The following is a 21,646-nucleotide window of genomic DNA, read 5'->3' on the forward strand; positions in this document are numbered from 1 at the left end:
GCCTTGTATTGTGGGCAGTCTAAGGCACATCTGTGCAATATTCATGCTGTCTAATAAGCACCTTGATATGCCACACCTGTGAGGTGGGATGAATTATCTCAGCAAAGGAGAAGCGCTCACTGACACAGATTTAGACAGATTTGTGAACAATATTTGAGAGTAATGGGTCTTTTGTGTCTGTAGAAAATGTTTCAGATCTTTGAGTTCAGCTCATGCAAAATGGGAGGAAAACCGAAAGTGTTGGAAAATGAAGGAACAGTAGAGGAAGGCACACTGAGAGCCAGGAGAGCCGGTGGTCTGATACATTCTCATGGCTAAATCCAGCCAACTGGTTTAGTGGCACTGGTGGATGGATATCTGGTTTACTTCATTCTGCAATCCAGATTTTTAGGGTTTTAGTTCTATTATACTTACTATTTCCGTTCTTAAAGTACCTTATGCCTTTGTGTTTTAATGTATGTAAGAGGTCAGTCCCTCACGTTACCAGACAAAACAAAATTTTTGCACTTACCGTAAAATCTGTTTCTCTTCCGTTCATTGGGGGGCACAGGCTTGACCATGGGTATAGCTGTTGCCGCTGTACCCTTCCTACAGGGACTAAGCTAAATCAGTTAGTGCAAAAGCAGGAGGAGCACGACAAAACACAAAAACCAAAGTATGTACAAATCCAGCACCACACGGGCCCGAAGAGGCCCATAAACAAAGAATGGGTGGGAGCTGTGTCCCCCAATGAACAGAAGAGAAACAGATTTTACAGTCAGTACAAAAATCTAGTTTTCTCATCCATTGGGGGACACAGGCTTGACCATGGGACATTACAGAGAAGCCCCAAAGGGTGGGCATAACAAGCAACCCTCCCGTCAATTAAAGAACTGCCGTCTGCAGACTATACGCCCCAGAAACGCGTCAGTAGACGCAAAGGTGTGCACTCTAAAAAACTTGGAAAAAGTATGGAAAGACAACCAAGTAGCCGCCTTCCACACCTGAAGGGCCAAACCCCCGTGATGTACCGCCCAAGAGGCCCCCAGTGCCCGAGCCGAATGAGCAGTCACCCGGAAGGGCGGGGCCCGGCCCTTAACGGCGGTACGCTTCCACAATGGCTAAAGGAATCCATCAGGAAATGAAAGTCTTTGACGCTGCCAGCCCTCGTCTCGGCCCCTCTGGAATCGCGAACAGGGAATCCGTCCACCTGAAAGATGCCGTCTGGGACAGATAGACTCGAACAGCTCATACCAAATCCAGGGTGTGGAGCGACTATTCCCGAGGATGAGACGGGCCCGGACAAAATGAAGGGAGAATAATCTCCTCATTTAGATGGAATGCCGACACCACCTTCGGCAGGAAGGACTGAACTGGACAAAGGACCACCTTATCCTTATGGAGGATCAGGAAGGGCGACCGACATGGAAGAGCGGCGAGTTCAGACACCCTACAGATGGACGTGATTGCCACCAGCAATGCCACCTTGTAAGACAGGAAGCGAAGCGACATCTGCTGCAAGGGCTCAAACGGAGAAGATTGGAGAGTGTTGAGCACTAGATTAAGATCCCAAGGATCCAACAAGAGGACGGAAAGGAGGGGCAGCATGCGCCACCCCCTGCAGAAACGTCCTAACCGCCGACAGTGAAGCTAAGTTCCTCTGAAAAAGAATGGAGAGAGCCGACACTTGCCCTTTAAGGGAGCTGAGAGCCAGCCCCAAGTCCATGCCCGACTGCAGGAAAGCCAAGAGTCGCAGCAAAGGGAACGGAATGGGAGGCAGCTGATGCCACTCGCACCAACTAAAGTAGGACTTCCGGGTCCGGTGGTAGATTCTGGAAGACGACAGCTTCCTGGCCCGAATCATGGTCTGGACCACCGCATCCGAAAAACCACAAGCCTTCAGTACGGCGGTTACAACAGCCATGCCGTTAAATGTAGCGACCCTAAATTCGGGTGGAAGACAGCAGGTCCTCCCGAAGAGGAAGACGCCAAGGTTTGTCAGCGAGAAGGGCGACTAGGGGCGCAGGCCACACCCGGCGCTGCCAATCTGGGGCCACGAAAATGACGGGCAGTCCCTCGGACCTGATCTTCCGGAGGAGACGTGGAATGAGAGGAAGAGGCAGGAACGCGTAAGGAAACGTGAACCGACTCCACGGAATCTGAACCAGTTTCTAGTAAGGGGGCGGATGGTTAGCAGATAAGGGTATGAGGGGCTGGCCTCCAGCTTGTACACGGAATTAATGTAGTCATACATCGCTGGCATGTGTGCGCGTTACATTAACCATTTCATTGTGATTGGCAGAGTTCTGCCGCAGTGTGATGTGTATGAAGATGATCGGTCACTTTATGTGGAGCGCATTAGACAGAGAAGATGCTGAGCTTGGACCAAAGCATAGCCGTTTGTGTTGAGTCCCTTCTCTCCCCACCCCCCGATCTCTGCAAATGTGGAACATCAGGCGAAAGGAGACTGGTATTTATTTACAGGTTTAAAGGGAAATACTCCAACAAAATATACTTTAATGGCGCAGTAAACACACATACACAGATGGTGCAGTATACATATATACATTGTTTGGATGGTCTACATGTATACATAGAAGGGGTGGTGTACATCCATCAGTGGTGCAGTGCACATCCATCAGTGGTGCAGTGCACATCCATCAGTGGTGCAGTGCACATCCATCAGTGGTGCAGTGCACATCCATCAGTGGTGCAGTGCACATCCATCAGTGGTGCAGTGCACATACTGTATACACACACATTGATGGTGCAGAATACAGACATACTGTACATAAAAGGGCGGTATGCAGGTATACATATATACATCCCTCCGATATCTCAGCTGCACACGACGAGAACAATCATTTCATACAATAAAAAAAATATATCTAAAACTGTGATCTGAAAGTGATTCTTTAAGGTAAGTCAAGAATCTTCGAAACAGATTTGACTGGCGTTGGGGCGATGATGTCATCAGTCATCCTGAATGCCGCATTTCAAGTTTGCTGGAACTGCGATATCTAGAGAGAAGAGACGGGTCTTCCATTAGGTCTTACACTCATGGTGCCAAAACGTGTCCCATAATCATTGCTAGATGACTCCACAGAGCCAGGGAATGGCTGCTGATGGGAGAGTTAGTAGTGACATCTGGTGGTCACCGTGTGTACTGCAGACAGGCTGTCAGACATAGAGGCATCTGGTGGTCACACTGGTGTGCTGCGGACAGTGTAGGCGTAATGGTGTCTTGGCTGCCCCTGGTGGTTAGCCTTAGTACTGCAGACAGTAATTGTGAGTTATAGTGGCATCTTGTGGTCACCTAGTGTACTACAGGCACAGATACCAAATCCAGTTATGTGCAGGAGACCTTATAGTGTGAGTTATAGTGGCACCTGATGGCCGCCCTGTATACTGCAGACAGTAATTGTGAGTTATAGAGATATCTTGTGGTCACCCTGTGTACTGCAGGCGGTATTGGAACAACTGTATAAGTTATAGTGACATCTTGTGGTCACCCTGTGTACTGCAGACAGCATGGGAGTAATACTGTGAGTCATAGTGATATCTTGTGGTCACTCTTTATACTCCACCTAGAAGCATTGTTTCTAGTGAGCATATCTTTCACATGCAGCATACTGTAGAGTACTATATGGCAGTGCAGAAGACACACAGGTGACAGAGATAAGCAGATAACAGACATGTCTGGTAACGCTTATGTCTTGGGAGAAGATATCATCTGCAGACATTGAGGGGCCGTCAGACATGTGTCCTATGCTGTGACAGTGCTGGTGCATGTGGTGGAGAGAGGTCCTCACCGATCTGCTTAGGCTTTGGCAGGTTCAGATTATTCATGATGTTCACAAACTCTGCTTCACTCTTGGTCAGTCGAGGGTTCAGTCGCTTCTCCTCCTCCACGGTGGTCACAGTCTGACCTGCAGCGGCAGAGAAGGATCAGATACTGGAGCAGCTGAAGGAGACAGCAGGGGCCGCGCAGAAGCCTGGGCGACCCTGTGACTACACGACAGCTCTATAAATGGACTTACCCGTGTAATCATGTGCGGGGTACAGGGTGCAGCTGTCAGGCAGGGTGAAGATCTTGCTGTGGACGGAATGATACAGGGTGCTGGGGCAGCCTGCAAATAAATCAGATAAGTGTGGAACCTGGACATAATAAGTGGCTGATCAGCACCGCGGGCGGCGGGGCAGCGGAGAAGCACCGCGGGGGGCGGGGCAACGGAGAAGCACCGCGGGGGGCGGGGCAGCGGAGAAGCACCGCGGGGGCGGGGCAGCGGAGAAGCACCGCGGGGGGCGGGGCAGCGGAGAAGCACCGCGGGGGGCGGGGCAGCGGAGAAGCACCGCGGGGGGCGGGGCAGCGGAGAAGCACCGCGGGGGCGGGGCAGCGGAGAAGCACCGCGGGGGGCGGGGCAGCGGAGAAGCACCGCGGGAGGTGGGGCGGCGGGGCAGCACCACGGGCGGCGGAGAAGCACCGCGGGGGGCGGGGCGGCGGAGAGGCGGAGAAGCACCGCGGGCGGCGGAGAAGCACCGCGGGCGGCGGAGAAGCACCGCGGGCGGCGGGACGGTGGAGAAGCACCGCGGGCGGCGGAGAAGCACCGCGGGCGGCGGAGAAGCACCGCGGGCGGCGGAGAAGCACCGCGGGCGGCGGGGCGGCGGAGAAGCACCACGGGCGGCGGGCGGCGGAGAAGCACCCGGGAGGTGGGGCAGCGGAGAAGCACCGCGGGCGGCGGGGCAGCGGAGAAGCACCGTGGGCGGCGGGGCAGGACCTACCCTGCTGGAAGTCAGTGCGCCCACAGCCTCTGATGAGAAGGGCATCGCCGGTGAAGGCCATGCTTTTATCATTCAGCACGTACGTCAGGCAGCCGTCTGTGTGTCCTGGGGTGGACCGCGCCTCCAGAGACTGCAGAGGAAAAACAAAGAGTCATCACCTCTGCAGAGATAGAATGGGAGGTTGCATAAATATTAACACCCTACAAAACCAGATCGGGCAAATGAAAGGGCTTCTTAAATGTTCTGATTGACCGGGGACTGGATGACCTAATGACCTCACATGGATGGTCTATCCTAAGGATAACGTGTTGGAGAATCCCTTCAAAAGGAAAGCTGCCACGTCTATGGATTTACAGTCACAATGTTTTATTCTCTGTTCACATCCAAAGTGAAATTCTGCAGATTTCCTGTTACCTGAGAGCAATGCATTGTGGGAGATGAGATGACGGCGACACTGCTACCGAAAAGCAGAGGTCAAGAGTTCAAATCGTAGCTAGGAGAATTTATTCACTTTAACTTTGGTTGTGGACAGAGAAGAAAATCAATTTCACATCAGCAGAAAATAAGAATCACAGATAATAAAAAAAAATATATATAAATAATCATGGATCTAAATTTCAGGACCATAGAGAAGAAGACGAGTCCCCCGACCCCAATAAAACAAGATGGCGAATTCCGATTAATTGAACATTTCTAGCATCCAATCAGAATGCAGGAAGATACAAAACGTCAGGTCATGACCCCGTATCTGCTCTAGTCCTGGTGTCCCGCACTTACATATTTGCCAAATGTAATGGTGTCTCCCTCCTGTATGTGGATGTCTGCCAGGGCCCCACTGTCCTTAGAGATGACGCTCTTACACCCGGGCACCAACTTCTTCAGCACCCCCGTCCCAGTAATATGATCCGCATGGCAGTGAGTGTTAGCTGGAGGGCGAGACAAAAGAGTGCGAGGAGTCAAGATAAGAGGCAGTATTATAGAAGTTATATTGTTGTACATAGGAGCAGTATTATAGAAGTTATATTGTTGTACATAGGAGCAGTATTATAGCGGTTATATTCCTGTACATAGAGAGCAGTATTATAGTAGTTATATTCTTGTACATAGGAGCAGTATTATAGTAGTTATATTCTTGTACATAGAAGCAGTATTATAGTAGTTATATTCTTGTACATAGAAGCAGTATTATAGTAGTTATATTCTTGTTCATAGGATGCAGTATTATAGTAGTTATATTCTTGTACATAGGAGCAGTATTATAGTAGTTATATTCTTGTACATAGAAGCAGTATTATAGTAGTTATATTCTTGTACATAGAAGCAGTATTATAGTAGTTATATTCTTGTTCATAGGATGCAGTATTATAGTAGTTATATTCTTGTACATAGGAGCAGTATTATAGTAGTTATATTCTTGTACATAGAGAGCAGTATTATAGTAGTTATATTCTTGTACATAGGAGCAGTATTATAGTAGTTATATTCTTGTACATAGGAGCAGTATTATAGTAGTTATATTCTTGTACATAGGAGGCAGTATTATAGTAGTTATATTCTTGTACATAGGAGCAGTATTATAGTAGTTATATTCTTGTACATAGAGAGCAGTATTATAGTAGTTATATTCTTGTACATAGGAGCAGTATTATAGTAGTTATATTCTTGTACATAGGAGCAGTATTATAGTAGTTATATTCTTGTACATAGGAGGAGTATTATAGTAGTTATATTCTTGTACATAGGAGCAGTATTATGGTAGTTATATTCTTGTACATAGGAGGCAGTATTATGGTAGTTATATTCTTGTACATAGGAGGCAGTATTATAGTAGTTATATTCTTGTATATAGGAGCAGTATTATAGTAGTTATATTCTTGTATATAGGAGCAGTATTATAGTAGTTATATTCTTGTATATAGGAGCAGTATTATAGTAGTTATATTCTTGTACATAGGAGCAGTATTATAGTAGTTATATTCTTGTATATAGGAGCAGTATTATAGTAGTTATATTCTTGTATATAGGAGCAGTATTATAGTAGTTATATTCCTGTACATAGGAGCGGTATTATAGTAGTTATATTCTTGTACATAAGAGCAGTATTATAGTAGTTATATTCTTGTACATAGGAGCAGTATTAGGGCTGTCTCACACGAGGGAGTCCATTGTGGGACTTGCAGGAGCGCACGGCATTATCAGGATTTATAACGCTATGTGTCTCTGCTTGACCTTCTTTGTACAGAATCATGGTGACATAAAGCGGTCAGTAGGATTCTGTACAAAGAAGGTCAAGCAGAGACACATAGCGTTATAAATCCTGATAATGCCGTGCGCTCCTGCAAGTCCCGCAATGGACTCGCTCGTGTGAAACAGCCCTTAGGCTAGGGCTACACAACGACATTTGTCGCGTGCCAATTTTTATAATGATAGTCTATGTGTCGTACTGTGACATGCTGCGACTGCCGCGTCATTTCGAAGTGCGACACCATAGACTATTATTATAAAAACTGTCGCGTGACACATGTTGCAGTGTAGTTGTGCCCTATGTGTCGAGTTTAGGGCCCTTTCACACCTGCGTTATAGTCTTCCGGCATAGAGTTCCGTCGTCGGGGCTCTATGCCGGAAGAATACTGATCAGGATTATCCTAATGCATTCTGAATGGACAGTCCGTCCTTCAGGATGCATCAGGATGTCTTCAGTTCCGGAACGGAACGTTTTTTGGCCGCAGCAAATAGCGCAGCATGCTGCGCTTTTTGCTCCGGCCAAAAATCCGGAACACTTGCCGCAAGGCCGGATCCGGAATGAATGCCCATTGAAAGGCATTGATCCGGATCCGGCCTTAAGCTAAACGTCGTTTCGGCGCATTGCCGGATGCGACGTTTAGCTTTTTCTCAATGGTTACCATGGCTGCCGGGACGCTAAAGTCCTGGCAGCCATGGTAAACTGTAGTGGGGAGCGGGGAGCAGCATACTTACCATCCGTGCGGCTCCCGGGGCGCTCCAGAGTGACGTCAGGGCGCCCCAGGCGCATGGATGACGTGATCGCATGGATCACATGATCCATGCGCATGGGGCGCTCTGACGTCATTCTGGAGCGCCCGGGAGCCGCACGGACTGTAAGTATACCGCTCCCCCGCTCCCCACTACTACTATGGCAACCAGGACTTTAATAGCGTCCTGGGTGCCATAGTAACACTGAAAGCATTTTGAAGACGGATCCGTCTTCAAATGCTTTCAGTACACTTGCGTTTTTCCGGATCCGGCGTGTAATTCCGGCAAGTGGAGTACACGCCGGATCCGGACAACGCAAGTGTGAAAGAGGCCTAAGGCATGCATGGGATAGCCTTCCTGCAGAAGTGGCAGCTGCAAATACAGTGGAGGAGGTTAAGCATGCATGGGATAGGCATAAGGCCATCCTTCATATAAGATAGGGCCAGGGGCTATCCATAGTATTCAGTATATTGGGCAGACTAGATGGGCCACATGGTTCTTATCTGCCGACACATTCTAGGTCTCTATGACACACGTCGTCTGTCGCCCTCGCCTTATAGTAGTTACATTCTTATCTTCTTCTGGAATATTCGGTGATAATGATGCAGGTAAATAAAAGGTAAAGGCAAAGTTCACTTCTTTTATGAAGTCTTTAAGTTATTCTGAAGAATTTACAGCGTAGATCTTGAGACGGCTGCACGTCTATAACACTCTACATACTGGTGCGTCCGGTTATACGGGGCCATATACCGGAGCTGATTACAGGCACGTAGTCATTCGGGTATTACTGAACTGCAGATCTTCCTGGATCTGCTGGGGGCTGAGGGGTTAATTCAGGCTTTATAGACGCTCGTAATGTTCCGCTTCATTGCTGTGAATCGCTCCGAATCTTACACTTTGAACCATGTGAAGCTGTAGCGGACAAGCCGAGGATCTGATCTTCCTTATGTGACGAAGGGGTAATTATCCCAGACCTGACGGCCATGATTTCGGTGTTTGTTCCGCAGACAATAGCAGCTACATGTGTCCCCCAGACCTCACCTACCTGAAGTGCTGAGACCCTCCGGAGACATTGACATACATACGGTTAGTGTCCCTTTAAGATGGATGACAGGTTTGCTACAACTGTATCAGTCTAGACATATCCTTGCCTACAGTGATACATTGTAACAAATGATGTCCCCGTCCATGAATGTATGCATTCACTGACAGAAAGCAGAGATTTTGACATAGGTAGGAACTAAAACACAAAGAAGATTAGAAAGCTGCAGACGTGGTATGGACAGGACCCCGCACACCTGCAAAGATCATCTTCAGGCCCAGATCTTTCACCAGCTTTGCATCGCGATTCGCCGTCTCCAGCACGGGGTCGATCAGAACGGCCTCTTTGGTGTCTGCATCAGCAAGCAGGTAGGTGTACGTGCAGCTGACCGGCTCAAACAGCTGCAAGAAATGCAGAAAAGTCAAACCCCAAGAATCTGCAGTGCTACAGACCGTAAGTGTAAGAGCGCCAGGGCGAGCGCAGGACAGACGAGAGCCGGGCGCCGAGGTCCACTCCCCAGTGTCCTGAACACAGACCCGCAGCGCACATGTAAGCAGGGAGACACCTGTCACAGACATGGCAAGGAGGGTTGCTATGGTTACCTGTGGACAGGACCTGGCGCTCAGCAGGGGGTTCGTCACTATTACACGGTATGGCGGCTCGGCAGTTACCATCGTTTATAGTGATTGTACTCGGCTGCAGCCCCAGAATATCTGCGGTGCTCCCCCATAAATACTCGGCTGCAGCCCCAGAATATCTGCGGTGCTCCCCCATAAATACTCGGCTGCAGCCCCAGAATATCTGCGGTGCTCCCCCATAAATACTCGGCTGCGTCCCCTGATTATCTGCGGTGCTCCCCCATAATTACTCGGCTGCGTCCCCAGAATATCTGCAGTGCTCCCCTATAAATACTCGGCTGCAGCCCCAGAATATCTGCGGTGCTCCCCCATAAATACTCGGCTGCAGCCCCAGAATATCTGCGGTGCTCCCCCATAAATACTCGGCTGCGTCCCCAGAATATCTGCGGTGCTCCCCCATAAATACTCGGCTGCGTCCCCAGAATATCTGCAGTGCTCCCCCATAAATACTCGGCTGCAGCCCCAGAATATCTGCGGTGCTCCCCCATAAATACTCGGCTGCAGCCCCAGAATATCTGCGGTGCTCCCCCATAAATACTCGGCTGCGTCCCCAGAATATCTGCGGTGCTCCCCCATAAATACTCGGCTGCGTCCCCAGAATATCTGCAGTGCTCCCCCATAAATACTCGGCTGCAGCCCCAGAATATCTGCGGTGCTCCCCCATAAATACTCGGCTGCAGCCCCAGAATATCTGCGGTGCTCCCCCATAAATACTCGGCTGCGTCCCCAGAATATCTGCGGTGCTCCCCCATAAATACTCGGCTGCGTCCCCAGAATATCTGCAGTGCTCCCCCATAAATACTCGGCTGCGTCCCCAGAATATCTGCGGTGCTCCCCCATAAATACTCAGCTGCGGCCCTAGAATATCTGCGGTGCTCCCCCCATAAATACTATAATGTCCTGACACCGACGCTGGCGTTAGGTCACGTCTGTGGTGGTGTCCGGGAGGTGACAACCTGCAGAGTCTGATCTGGGGTCTGGATGTAGTTTTTATTTAGGGGCCTGATCTAATATCTGGAATCTGGATATATCTGGGGTCTGCTTTAGTTAATGGGGTCTGTATTTATTTAGGGGGTCTGGGGTCTGCTTTAGTTTATGGGATGTGCATTTATTTAGGTGTCTGCTTAGTTAATGGGGTCTGGGGTCTGCTTTAGTTTATGGGGGTCTGCATTTCTTTTAGGGGGCCTGGTTGGGGTCTGCTTTAGTTTATGGGATGTGCATTTATTTTGGGGGTCTGGTCTGATGTCCGGCACCTGGGAAACTACAGCTCCCACCATGACCTCCCAGAGCATACTGGGAGTTGTTGTTTATCAACAGCTGAGGAGCGGTGGGCTTCAGATGACCACGTAAACCATCCAGCGAGTCCACGATTGTGAGGGTCTACAAGGTTCTTCACTATCCTGGACCAGACCCCACCTAATGTCCCGTACAGGAGACATAGGGGCTGTCACCCAACTTTCCAGAACCCCTGGAAGCCACATCTTCCTGTAGCGCAGGAATGCAGAAGCCGCTGGGACTGTCAGGAGCCTGGGAAAGCTGAGTGAGTATAGGAAAGCAGAGCGAAGACAGCCCAGCCTGCAGGGGGTTAATGCGCACGCCCACCAGTGGGGCTCACCTACCTGCCTGAAGACGAGTCCTCTGGCGGCGGCCATGGCGCTGTAGGTGCGGATGGCTCTGAACACGTCCCTGCCAACAAATGTCAACATTTCCTGATCTGCCAGAAGCTACAATGTAACCGGTCAGGGAATCCTCTGTACAAAGTATCCAGAGAACCACGCCCACCCCGGGCTCCACCAATCACAGGGGCAGCTGAGGGGGCGTGGTTAGTTACTGTTAACTGCTTCATGCCCGGTGGTCACGTACTCAGTCACTTGTCATTTCCAGCTCAGCACAATATAGATAGAAAATTAAGCCTCAGGCTCCTGCATACGGACGTATTTTCTTTTCATGTCCGTTCAGTTTTTTTTTGCGGACTGTATGAGGAACCATTCACTTTAATGTGCCCACAAAAAAACGGAAATTACTCCATGTGCATTCCCTTTCCGTATGTCCGTATTTCCATTCTGCAAAGAAATAGACCATGTCCTATTATTGTCTGCATTACGGACAAGGATAGGACTGTTCTATTAGGGGCCGGCTGCTCCGTTCCGCAAAATACGGAATGCACGCGGATGTCATCCGTATTTTTGCGGATCCGTTTTTTGTACATACACTCGTGTGCATGAGCCCCCATGCAGACGTCCGTAGAACATGGTTCGTGAGATACCAGACTGGCATCAGTCCAGGAGTGCGGCGTCATTTATTGCTATGACGCCGTGCGCTTTGTGCCGCCGCTGCTGTACAGTAATACACACGTATAACCCCTTAGGCCCCTTGCAGACGAGCGTGCCGGATTCAGTCCGGATGCGCTGCGGGCAGGTTCAGGGAAACCCGCGCGAGTTTGTGCGCAATTTGTCTGCGATTATGTTGCGTTGTTTTTTTTTTTTCCACGCGAGTGCAAAGCGTTTTTATGCGTTTTGAACGCGCGTGATAAAAAACTGAATGTGGTACCCAGACCCGATTCCGGACTTCTTCACTGAAGTTCGAGCCTGTAGATTTTATTATTTTCCCTTATATCATGGTTATAATGGAATATAATAGCATTCTGAATACAGAATACTAAGTATAATGTCCATTGAGGGTTAAAAAAATTATTTAAAAAAGTCTCACCTCATCCACTTAATCGCGCAGCCGTTATCGTCTTCTTTCTTCTTCTTGCAGGACCTGCAAAAGGACCTGCGCTGACGTCATAGCGCTCACCGCGTCTTTATATGGAGTTGTGTGAGGGCTTGATTTTTGGGGGACAACTTGTATTTTTCATTGGTATAATTTTGGAGTAAATGGTGCTTTTTGATCGCTTGTTATTAAGTTTTTTCTGTGGCAACTAATAAATTAGCAATTCTGTATTTTTTTTTTTTTCCCTTTTTTTTTACGGCGTTCACCGTAGGGGATAATTTACGTGATATTTATGTAGTCCGGGTCGTTACGGACGTGGCAATACCAAACATATAGGGGAGGTTTTTTTTTTTTGCTATTTTTTTAATTGAAAAGCGTACTTTCAATGCAAAAAAAAGCGTGTTTTTTAATGGGATTTTTTTTTATAAATGAGTTTTTTTTTAACTTCTTTTACCACTTAATATTCCCACAAGGGGACTATAACAGACAGCTTTTAAAATGCAATGCACTATCCCTATATGCTATTCTGACATTGACCAGAGGCGCAGCCTGCTGGAAATCACTCAAGGCTGGTCTGGGGCCTACATCAGACCCCAGGCAGCCTTCACAACATCGGCTCCCCGCGATCGCATTTGTGGAGTGCCGATGGGAGACAGAGGGAGTCCGCTCCCTCTGTCAGCACTGTACATGCGGCTGGCGCCATTGCCCGCGGCATGTAAAGTGTTAAACAGCCCGGATCGGCACTCCTGCTGGTCCGGGCTGTGAGAGCCGGGTCCCCGCTCCCCGCTGCAAAGGGGACCCGTGTAGCGCTTACACTGGACCGCCGTAAAAAAGCGGCGACCCAGCCTAAGGCCCCTTAGTGACCGCAGTAAAAAAGCGTATGGGTGGTCACTAAGGGGTTAAACAGTCCTCCTCATCATGCTGTTCACATTCTGACATCATGAGACCAAGACGACACCTAACAATTGATCGCCAGTACTTTGCCAGTGGGAGGCTTCAAGCAGGATGTTCTCAGACAGAAGTGGCCACTGAGCTTAGAGTGTCACAGAGTCTCATCAGCAGGTTGTATCAGAGATACAGAGACTGGAAGAGTCACAGAAAGGCAGAGAAGTGGACGTCCTTTGGCCAAATCCCACACCGATGACATCTTCATTGTGAACAATGCCCTGAGGAACCAGATGATGAATGCCACACAACTCCAGGCACATTTGAGGGAGGTGAGAGGCACCTTAGCGTCACGTCAGACCATTCAAAACCGTTTACATCAGTGTGGTCTGCGTGCTAGAAGACCTGCAAGGCTACCCGACCACACCACAAGGCACAGGCGTCATCGTCTTGTATGGCCCAGGGAGCATCTACGCTGGACGAGGGACCATTGGCCTCAGTGCTGTTCACTGATAAAAGTCGATTCACACTGAGCAGAAATGATGGCCACCAATGATGTTGGAGACATCAAGGAGAGCGCTCTGCATCAGCCACTGGTGTCACCAGATAAGCCTTTGGTGGTGGTGTTACAGTGTGGGCAGGTGTGTCTGGTCAATACAGGACTGCCCTACACTTTGTGAATGGTCCAGTGACCAGCCCATACTACTTGAAGAACATTATTACTCCAGTCATTGTGCCTCTGCAGGAACAACACAGGCCTAATGTCATCATCATGGTGGACAATACGTCAGCTCATCGAGGTCGCATCATTAGTGTCATGGTCTTACCTTCTTACTGTTCTCCTTCGTTTGACATGTGCTGGCGGCCATCTTGGTTTCTGGGTTTCTTGTAGCCTCCCACCCTGCGGCTTCTCCTTCCCACTGGGAGGAGCTGGATGCCTAGCTCATATATATAGGAGGTCTGTGGCTTCAGTTCCTTGCTTGGTCCTCCTGTGTTCACATGCTTCTAAGACTGCTGCTGCTTCTGGTTCCCGATCCTGGCCTCGTCTGACTACCCCGTTGGTTCCTGATCCTTGCTTCGTCTGACTACCCTGCTGGTTCCTGATCCTGGCTTCGTCTGACTACCCTGCTGGTTCCTGATCCTGGCTTCGTCTGACTACCCTTCTGGTTCCTGACCTCTGTCTACGCAAGACCCTGCTTCGGTTTAGCCATCCGTTTGGACTTTTGCTTACGGCTTGTTTTTCAATAAAGCCTTCTTATTTCCACTTATCTCTTGTTGTACGTCTGGTTCATGGTTCCATGACATTAGGACCAAGCCATGAATTTTGACGGTACAGGGCCATCCTCGCTACCTACGCTGGTTGCCAGACTTGATCAGCAGGATCACCTGTTGGGTCGGTTCGCTGTGGCGTTGCAAACCCTGCTTGAACGCACGGCTCATTTCGCTTCCGTTGCCGATGGGTCGGTTGTCGCTCCTGGGCCCGCTCCTACTGCCGCTCCGGTTGTTGCGCCAGAGTCTACCCCGACACCTGTTGCTGCGCCTGCGGTGTCTCGGGGTATGACCGGTTCTGCCCCCCTTCCACAGCGCTTTGGGGGAGAGCCAACTCAGTGCCGAGGTTTCCTTAACCAGGTGGGCATTTATTTCGAGTTGCTGCCACATGCCTTTCCTACTGAGAGATCAAAGGTGGGCTTCTTGATCTCGCTGCTCTCGGACAAGGCCTTGGCCTGGGCCAGCCCTTTATGGGAGAACAACAATCCGGTGGTTGCCGAGTTTTCCGGTTTTGTTGCTTCTCTTCGGAAGGTATTCGATGTGCCGGCTCGTGCTGCCTCTGCTGCGAAGCTCCTTATGTCCATCAGACAGGGTTCACGATCCGTAGCTGAATACGCCATTGAGTTTCGTACCCTGGCAGCAGAGGTGGGCTGGAATAATGAGGCTCTGGTCGCTGCTTTCTCTCATGGTCTCTCGGATGCCTTGAAGGATGAGGTTGCAGCTAAGGACCTACCGGTGGAGCTCGAGTCTCTTATTTCTTTCCTGATTTTGATTGACACCAGACTCAGGGAGAGACCTTCCTTTAAGGAGAGCCTGCGGAGGCCTTCTAACAGATTGGCGCCTACGTTTGCTGTCCCACCCATGCCTCCCTCTCCTCCCACGCCTCCTGGGGATGACTTGTCTGGGGGTGAACCCATGCAGCTGGGGTTTGCTCGCCTGTCCGAGGGGGAGAGGGTACTCCGGAGACGCGAGAGCCGATGCATGTACTGTGGTCTCGGTGGGCATTTTCGGTTGGCATGTCCGAACCGTCCGGGAAACGCTCGCACCTGAGATCCTGTCGGGGGCAGATCTTGGGTGGAGTCTCCTCGTCCCCGGTTTCCCGTGTTGACAAACCACTGATCACTGTTGTCCTCTCCTGGGTCGGGGGCTCGGTGACGACCCAGGCGTTGGTGGACTCTGGTGCTGGTGGTTTGTTCATTGATAGTGTGTTCGCTGCCGCCAATTCCATTCCTCTGGAGCCTCGAGGTTCCCCACTGGCTCTTGAGGTCGATAGACGGCAGACCCCTTCTGCCGCCACACGTGACTCATGAGACCCTTCCAGTGGGGATAGCCATTGGTGCCGTTCACAGAGAGTCGGTCTGTTTCCAGGTGATTTCGTCTCCACACTACTCGGTGGTCTTGGGGTACCCCTGGCTCCAGAAGCATAATCCGACTTTCGATTGGAGATCGGCCGAGATCCTCTCGTGGTCACCGCAGTGTGGGGCTAGTTGCATCCATGGGCCTGTCAAGTTGCTGTGTACTTCCTCGGACTCTCTGTTGCCTCCTGAATACGAAGAGTACCGGGATGTATTCGATAAGGTGCGCGCGGTTGCCCTACCTCCGCACCGCCCATACGATTGTGCCATAGAGTTACAATCTGGTGCCGTTCCTCCTCGTGGCAAAGTCTATCCACTGTCGGTAGCGGAGAATGAGGCCATGGAGGAGTACGTGAGGGAGGCGCTTTCACGCGGACACATTCTCAAATCCTCGTCCCCGGCAGGGGCTGGATTTTTCTTTGTGAAAAAGAAGGGCGGTGAGTTGAGGCCTTGTATCGATTACAGGGGTCTCAATCGCATCACGATCAAGAACGCTTACCCAATACCCTTGATTTCCGAGCTGTTCGATCGCCTCAAAGGGGCCACGGTCTTTACCAAACTCGACCTGAGGGCGGCATATAACCTGGTAAGGATCAAGGCGGGCGATGAGTGGAAGACCGCGTTTAACACCAGGACCGGTCATTATGAATCCTTGGTTATGCCCTTTGGGTTGTGCAATGCGCCCGCAGTCTTCCAGGAATTCATCAACGATGTTTTCCGTGACCTGTTGCAGCAGTGTGTGGTGGTCTATTTGGATGACATCTTGGTATATTCTGAATCCATGGAAGCCCACATTATGGATGTCAGACGAGTGTTGCAACGGTTACGAGAGAACAGGCTGTTCGGTAAGCTTGAGAAATGCGAATTTCACCGATCCCAGGTAACCTTCTTAGGTTACATCATTTCCGCTGAGGGGTTCTCCATGGATCCTGAGAAGGTTTCGGCTGTCTTACAGTGGCCCCAGCCCAGTGGTCTCCGTGCCCTGCAGCGCTTTTTGGGCTTCGCCAATTATTATCGGAAGTTCATCAGGGACTTTTCCATGCTAGCCAAGCCTCTCACGGATCTGACCAGGAAGGGCAGTAATTTCCAGGTCTGGCCGCTCGAGGCCATCCGAGCTTTTGAGGCTCTAAAGTCCGCCTTTGTGTCGGCTCCGATTCTGTCGCATCCCAACCCTGGGTTGCCCTTTGTCCTCGAGGTGGACGCGTCTGAGACGGGAGTAGGCGCCCTTCTGTCTCAGCGTAGAACACCCGAGGGTCCTCTGCTTCCTTGTGGGTTTTACTCCCGGAAACTGTCTTCCGCGGAGTGCAACTATCAGATTGGTGACAGGGAGTTATTGGCCATCGTGCAGGCCCTTAAAGAATGGAGGCACTTGCTCGAGGGTTCGGTGGTTCCGGTTCTCATCCTGACGGACCACAAGAATCTGACCTACCTTTCTGAGGCCAAGAGATTGACACCACGTCAGGCCAGATGGGCTCTGTTCTTGTCACGTTTTAATTACGTGGTCTCCTACCTACCCGGTTCCAAGAACATCAGAGCGGATGCCTTATCACGGCAGTACTCCGAGCTGTCCGGGGAGGAGTCGATTCCGACTTCGGTCATACCTCCGAATCAGATCCTGGCCGCCATTCGCACCAGCCTGACCTCTCCCCTGGGTGAGCAGATTTTGGCGGCTCAATCTGGTGCTCCCTCTGGGAGACCCAACGGCAGGTGTTTTGTGCCTGAGGAGTTGCGCACTCGGTTGTTGCGAACCTACCATAACTCCAAGGCCGCGGGGCATCCTGGAAAGAATCAGCTGTCCTGGGCTGTTTCACGTCTGTTCTGGTGGCCTTCTCTACGTTCCGACATCGCCGCATATGTAGCGGCATGCTCCGTTTATGCCCAGAGTAAGTCCCCTCGGCACCTTCTGTTGGGCCTTTTGCAACCCATAGCCACCGGGGAGCGCCCATGGTCATACCTGGGGATGGATTTCATTGTGGACCTCCCTGCATCCCGAGGCCATACGGTCATTCTCATGATTGTGGATCGGTTTTCCAAAATGTGCCACTGTGTTCCTCTCAAGAAGTTACCCTCTGCACAAGAGTTGGCCACGATTTTCGCCAGGGAGGTCTTCCGGTTGCACGGTTTGCCCAAGGACATTGTGTCGGATCGGGGGAGTCAGTTTGTGTCCAGGTTCTGGCGCGCCTTTTGCTCCCAGTTGGGGATTCATCTCTCTTTCTCCTCGGCCTACCACCCTCAGTCCAATGGGGCCGCAGAACGATCCAATCAGGCCTTGGAGCAATTCCTTCGTTGCTATGTCTCCGATCACCAAGACAATTGGGTTGACCTCCTGCCTTGGGCTGAGTTTGCCAGGAACACGGCGGTGAACTCTTCCTCTGGGACGTCTCCCTTCATGGCCAATTATGGGTTCCAACCTGCCGTGTTACCGGAGGTATTCTCTCCCCAGGATATTCCGGCTGTGGAGGATTACCTTTCCGTCCTACGTGCTTCTTGGGTACAGATCCAGAGGTCCCTTGAGGTCTCTGCGCAGCGCCAGAGACTCCAGGCTGATCGCAGACGAGCGCCCGCTCCTTCCTACCAGGTCGGAGACCGTGTATGGTTGTCCACCCGCAACCTCAATCTTCGAGTGCCCACTCCCAAGCTGGCGCCTCGCTTTGTTGGTCCCTTCCGAGTGCTTCGCAGGGTAAACCCGGTAGCCTATGCCCTTGCGCTTCCTCCTGGCATGCGGATCTCCAACGTGTTTCATGTCTCCCTGTTGAAGCCATTGGTGTGTAATCGTTTCACTTCCTCGGTTCCTCGGCCCCGTCCGGTCCAAGTGGGCAATCGTGAGGAATATGAGGTGAGCAATATCCTGGACTCACACCTGGTCCGCGGTCGGTTGCAGTTTTTGGTCCATTGGCGTGGTTATGGTCCAGAGGAGCGTTCCTGGGTTCCCTCCGCAGATGTCCATGCTCCTGCTTTGCTCCGAGCCTTCCACGCACGCTTCCCTCTGAAACCGTTCCTTACTCCGCGGAGGAGGGGCCCTTGAGGGGGAGGTACTGTCATGGTCTTACCTTCTTACTGTTCTCCTTCGTTTGACATGTGCTGGCGGCCATCTTGGTTTCTGGGTTTCTTGTAGCCTCCCACCCTGCGGCTTCTCCTTCCCACTGGGAGGAGCTGGATGCCTAGCTCATATATATAGGAGGTCTGTGGCTTCAGTTCCTTGCTTGGTCCTCCTGTGTTCACATGCTTCTAAGACTGCTGCTGCTTCTGGTTCCCGATCCTGGCCTCGTCTGACTACCCCGTTGGTTCCTGATCCTGGCTTCGTCTGACTACCCTGCTGGTTCCTGATCCTGGCTTCGTCTGACTACCCTGCTGGTTCCTGATCCTGGCTTCGTCTGACTACCCTTCTGGTTCCTGACCTCTGTCTACGCAAGACCCTGCTTCGGTTTAGCCATCCGTTTGGACTTTTGCTTACGGCTTGTTTTTCAATAAAGCCTTCTTATTTCCACTTATCTCTTGTTGTACGTCTGGTTCATGGTTCCATGACAATTAGGGAACAGCTGCTGGAGACCGGGGAACCTCAAATGGAGCAGCCTGCACTTTCTCCAGACCTGAATCCAATTGAAAACCTATGGGATCAGCTGAGTCGCCGTGTAGAGGCGCGTAACTCTGTAGAAAGAAATCACAGAATAAAGTGGCCTAAATGGGAGGAAATGCTCAGAACCCCAAATACTGTAGTGTATTAATAACTGGGGCAGCAAAACCCCCAAATGTGATCCGCTGCAAACGGCAATCCCCAGCAAATAATGCATACAATGGAGGATGCCGGCAGCGGACCACGTGTGCCACAAAAATATCCTACACAATATGGAATAATGTGTGGATGAGACTATGAGAATAAATAAATCACTGCAAAGGTGCACTACAATATATGCAAATGAAAATACAAGGCTAAACCCTCACGCTAGATGTTACTGAGATACCTTGACGCGGTGTGCGGGCTCACAGCAGCATTGGTGCCTTCTCAAACTGCTGATCAGTGGGGGTCCCGGGTGTTGGACCCCCACCGACCACATACTGAAAACCTGGAAAACCTCTTTAATTTATGCAGTTTGCGGAAAGCACTGTACACTGCACATCTGCCGCCGTAAACCCTCCGATTTTATTGGTTGCTCCTAGATCCTTCCTTCTGTATTTACTGCTGAAGAGACAAGAGGTCAGGAAGGATTTGTAAAAAGCTGCAACAAAGGAAATGTCAGGAAACAAGCGGAAGTCAGAGGCGTTTATGAAAGCTCCTGGGTCCTAATGCAAAGTGTGTAACAGGGACCCCCACCTGCCTGCACCTTCTAAGTCAGCAGTGGAGGAAGTAACATCAAGACATAATTACAAATGATAATATTTATTTATTATATTTATAAATTATTTCCCACCCAAACGGAAAGGGGTTCATTCTGTTCAACCTATAAGGATCATAATCATTGTGTGCACCAATGCGTTGTCCACGCATCCAGTGACAATTGTTAAATTACTTGTACAGCATGGCGCCCCCTGGAGCTCATGGTATCGCAGGATACAGAAGGGGGTCATCGTCTTCTGGCATGACCACATCTGTCTGCCTGGTACAGCTGCCCTCCCCACTGAATCGCTCTCCGCTCCCTCACCCGTCAGCCCCTCAGCTATATACCCTCACCTCCTACGGCCGCGGTCAGCAGCTCACCCCAAATGAATCGAGCATACTGAAGTCTATCTGCCCGATCCTTCTTTCCCCGACATCTGCTGTTGGGGGACAGTCTGAAGACTCTCTGAAATGGGTGGGTTTGACTGATGTGTATGGCCGCCTCACGTTTTATAACGCCACTGCACTTTTATAGGGCCCTTCAATAAAAATATAAAACCGCTCAGAGTGTGTTGTGTGGACACGTACACTGCGCCCAGTATCCTGTGGTTAACCCTTCCTCTTCCTCATGCAGCACCTTGGCCATGCACCTTACAGAGCTATCCCTCCTGGATCGGCCGAGAGAGTGTGTATATGCGAGGGAGGAATAAGCTGGCCCCGGGCTCTTCTGATGTCGCCTTATCTCTCACCAACTTGGCTGACTTTACCTAATGTGTTTGGGCACCTGAAGTATTGCAGCTTGAAGAATTGTGAATCTCGCTTCAGCATTTTGTGATGATTTAACAAATCCCCTTTATTACATGATAAAACATGGCCGGCCTGCAGCCACCACTAGGGGGAGCTCACTGCATACATTTATATATACATTCACCACTAGGGGGAGCTCACTGCATACATTTATATATATACAGCCACCACTAGGGAGAGCTCACTGTATACATTTATATATACAGCCACCACTAGGGGGAGCTCACTGCATACATTTATATGTACAGCCACCACTAGGGGGAGCTCACTGCATACATTTATATATACATTCACCACTAGGGGGAGCTCACTGCATACATTTATATATATATACAGCCACCACTAGGGGGAGCTCACTGCATACATTTATATATATACAGCCACCACTAGGGGGAGCTCACTGCATACATTTATATATACATTCACCACTAGGGGGAGCTCACTGCATACATTTATATATATACAGCCACCACTAGGGAGAGCTCACTGTATACATTTATATATACATTCACCACTAGGGGGAGCTCACTGCATACATTTATATATACATTCACCACTAGGGGGAGCTCACTGTATACATTTATATATACATTCACCACTAGGGAGAGCTCACTGCATACATTTATATATATACAGCCACCACTAGGGGGAGCTCACTGCATACATTTATATATACAGCCACCACTAGGGGAAGCTCACTGTATACATTTATATATACATTCACCACTAGGGGAAGCTCACTGCATACATTTATATATATAGCCACCACTAGGGGGAGCTCACTGCATACATTTATATATATATATAGCCACCACTAGGGGGAACTCACTGCATACATTTATATATATATATATAGCCACCACTAGGG

The 21,646-nt window shown here is 50.2% G+C and overlaps 1 protein-coding gene across 1 annotated transcript; it reads right to left on the reverse strand.

The window, feature by feature from the left end:
- Positions 1-2,480: 2,480 nt before the first annotated feature.
- On the reverse strand, positions 2,481-11,182 carry LOC122941254 (persulfide dioxygenase ETHE1, mitochondrial-like). Its single transcript, XM_044298344.1, has 7 exons — positions 11,052-11,182; positions 9,051-9,195; positions 5,539-5,687; positions 4,762-4,891; positions 4,020-4,109; positions 3,792-3,908; positions 2,481-2,999 (listed from the first exon to the last, which is right to left on the reverse strand). Exons 1-7 carry the CDS (start codon positions 11,136-11,138, stop codon positions 2,953-2,955), a joined length of 765 nt encoding a protein of 254 aa, XP_044154279.1. The 5' UTR covers positions 11,139-11,182; the 3' UTR covers positions 2,481-2,952.
- Positions 11,183-21,646: the final 10,464 nt, after the last annotated feature.

This window comes from Bufo gargarizans, chromosome 6 (genome assembly GCF_014858855.1).
Source record: "Bufo gargarizans isolate SCDJY-AF-19 chromosome 6, ASM1485885v1, whole genome shotgun sequence".
Lineage (NCBI taxonomy): Eukaryota > Metazoa > Chordata > Amphibia > Anura > Bufonidae > Bufo > Bufo gargarizans.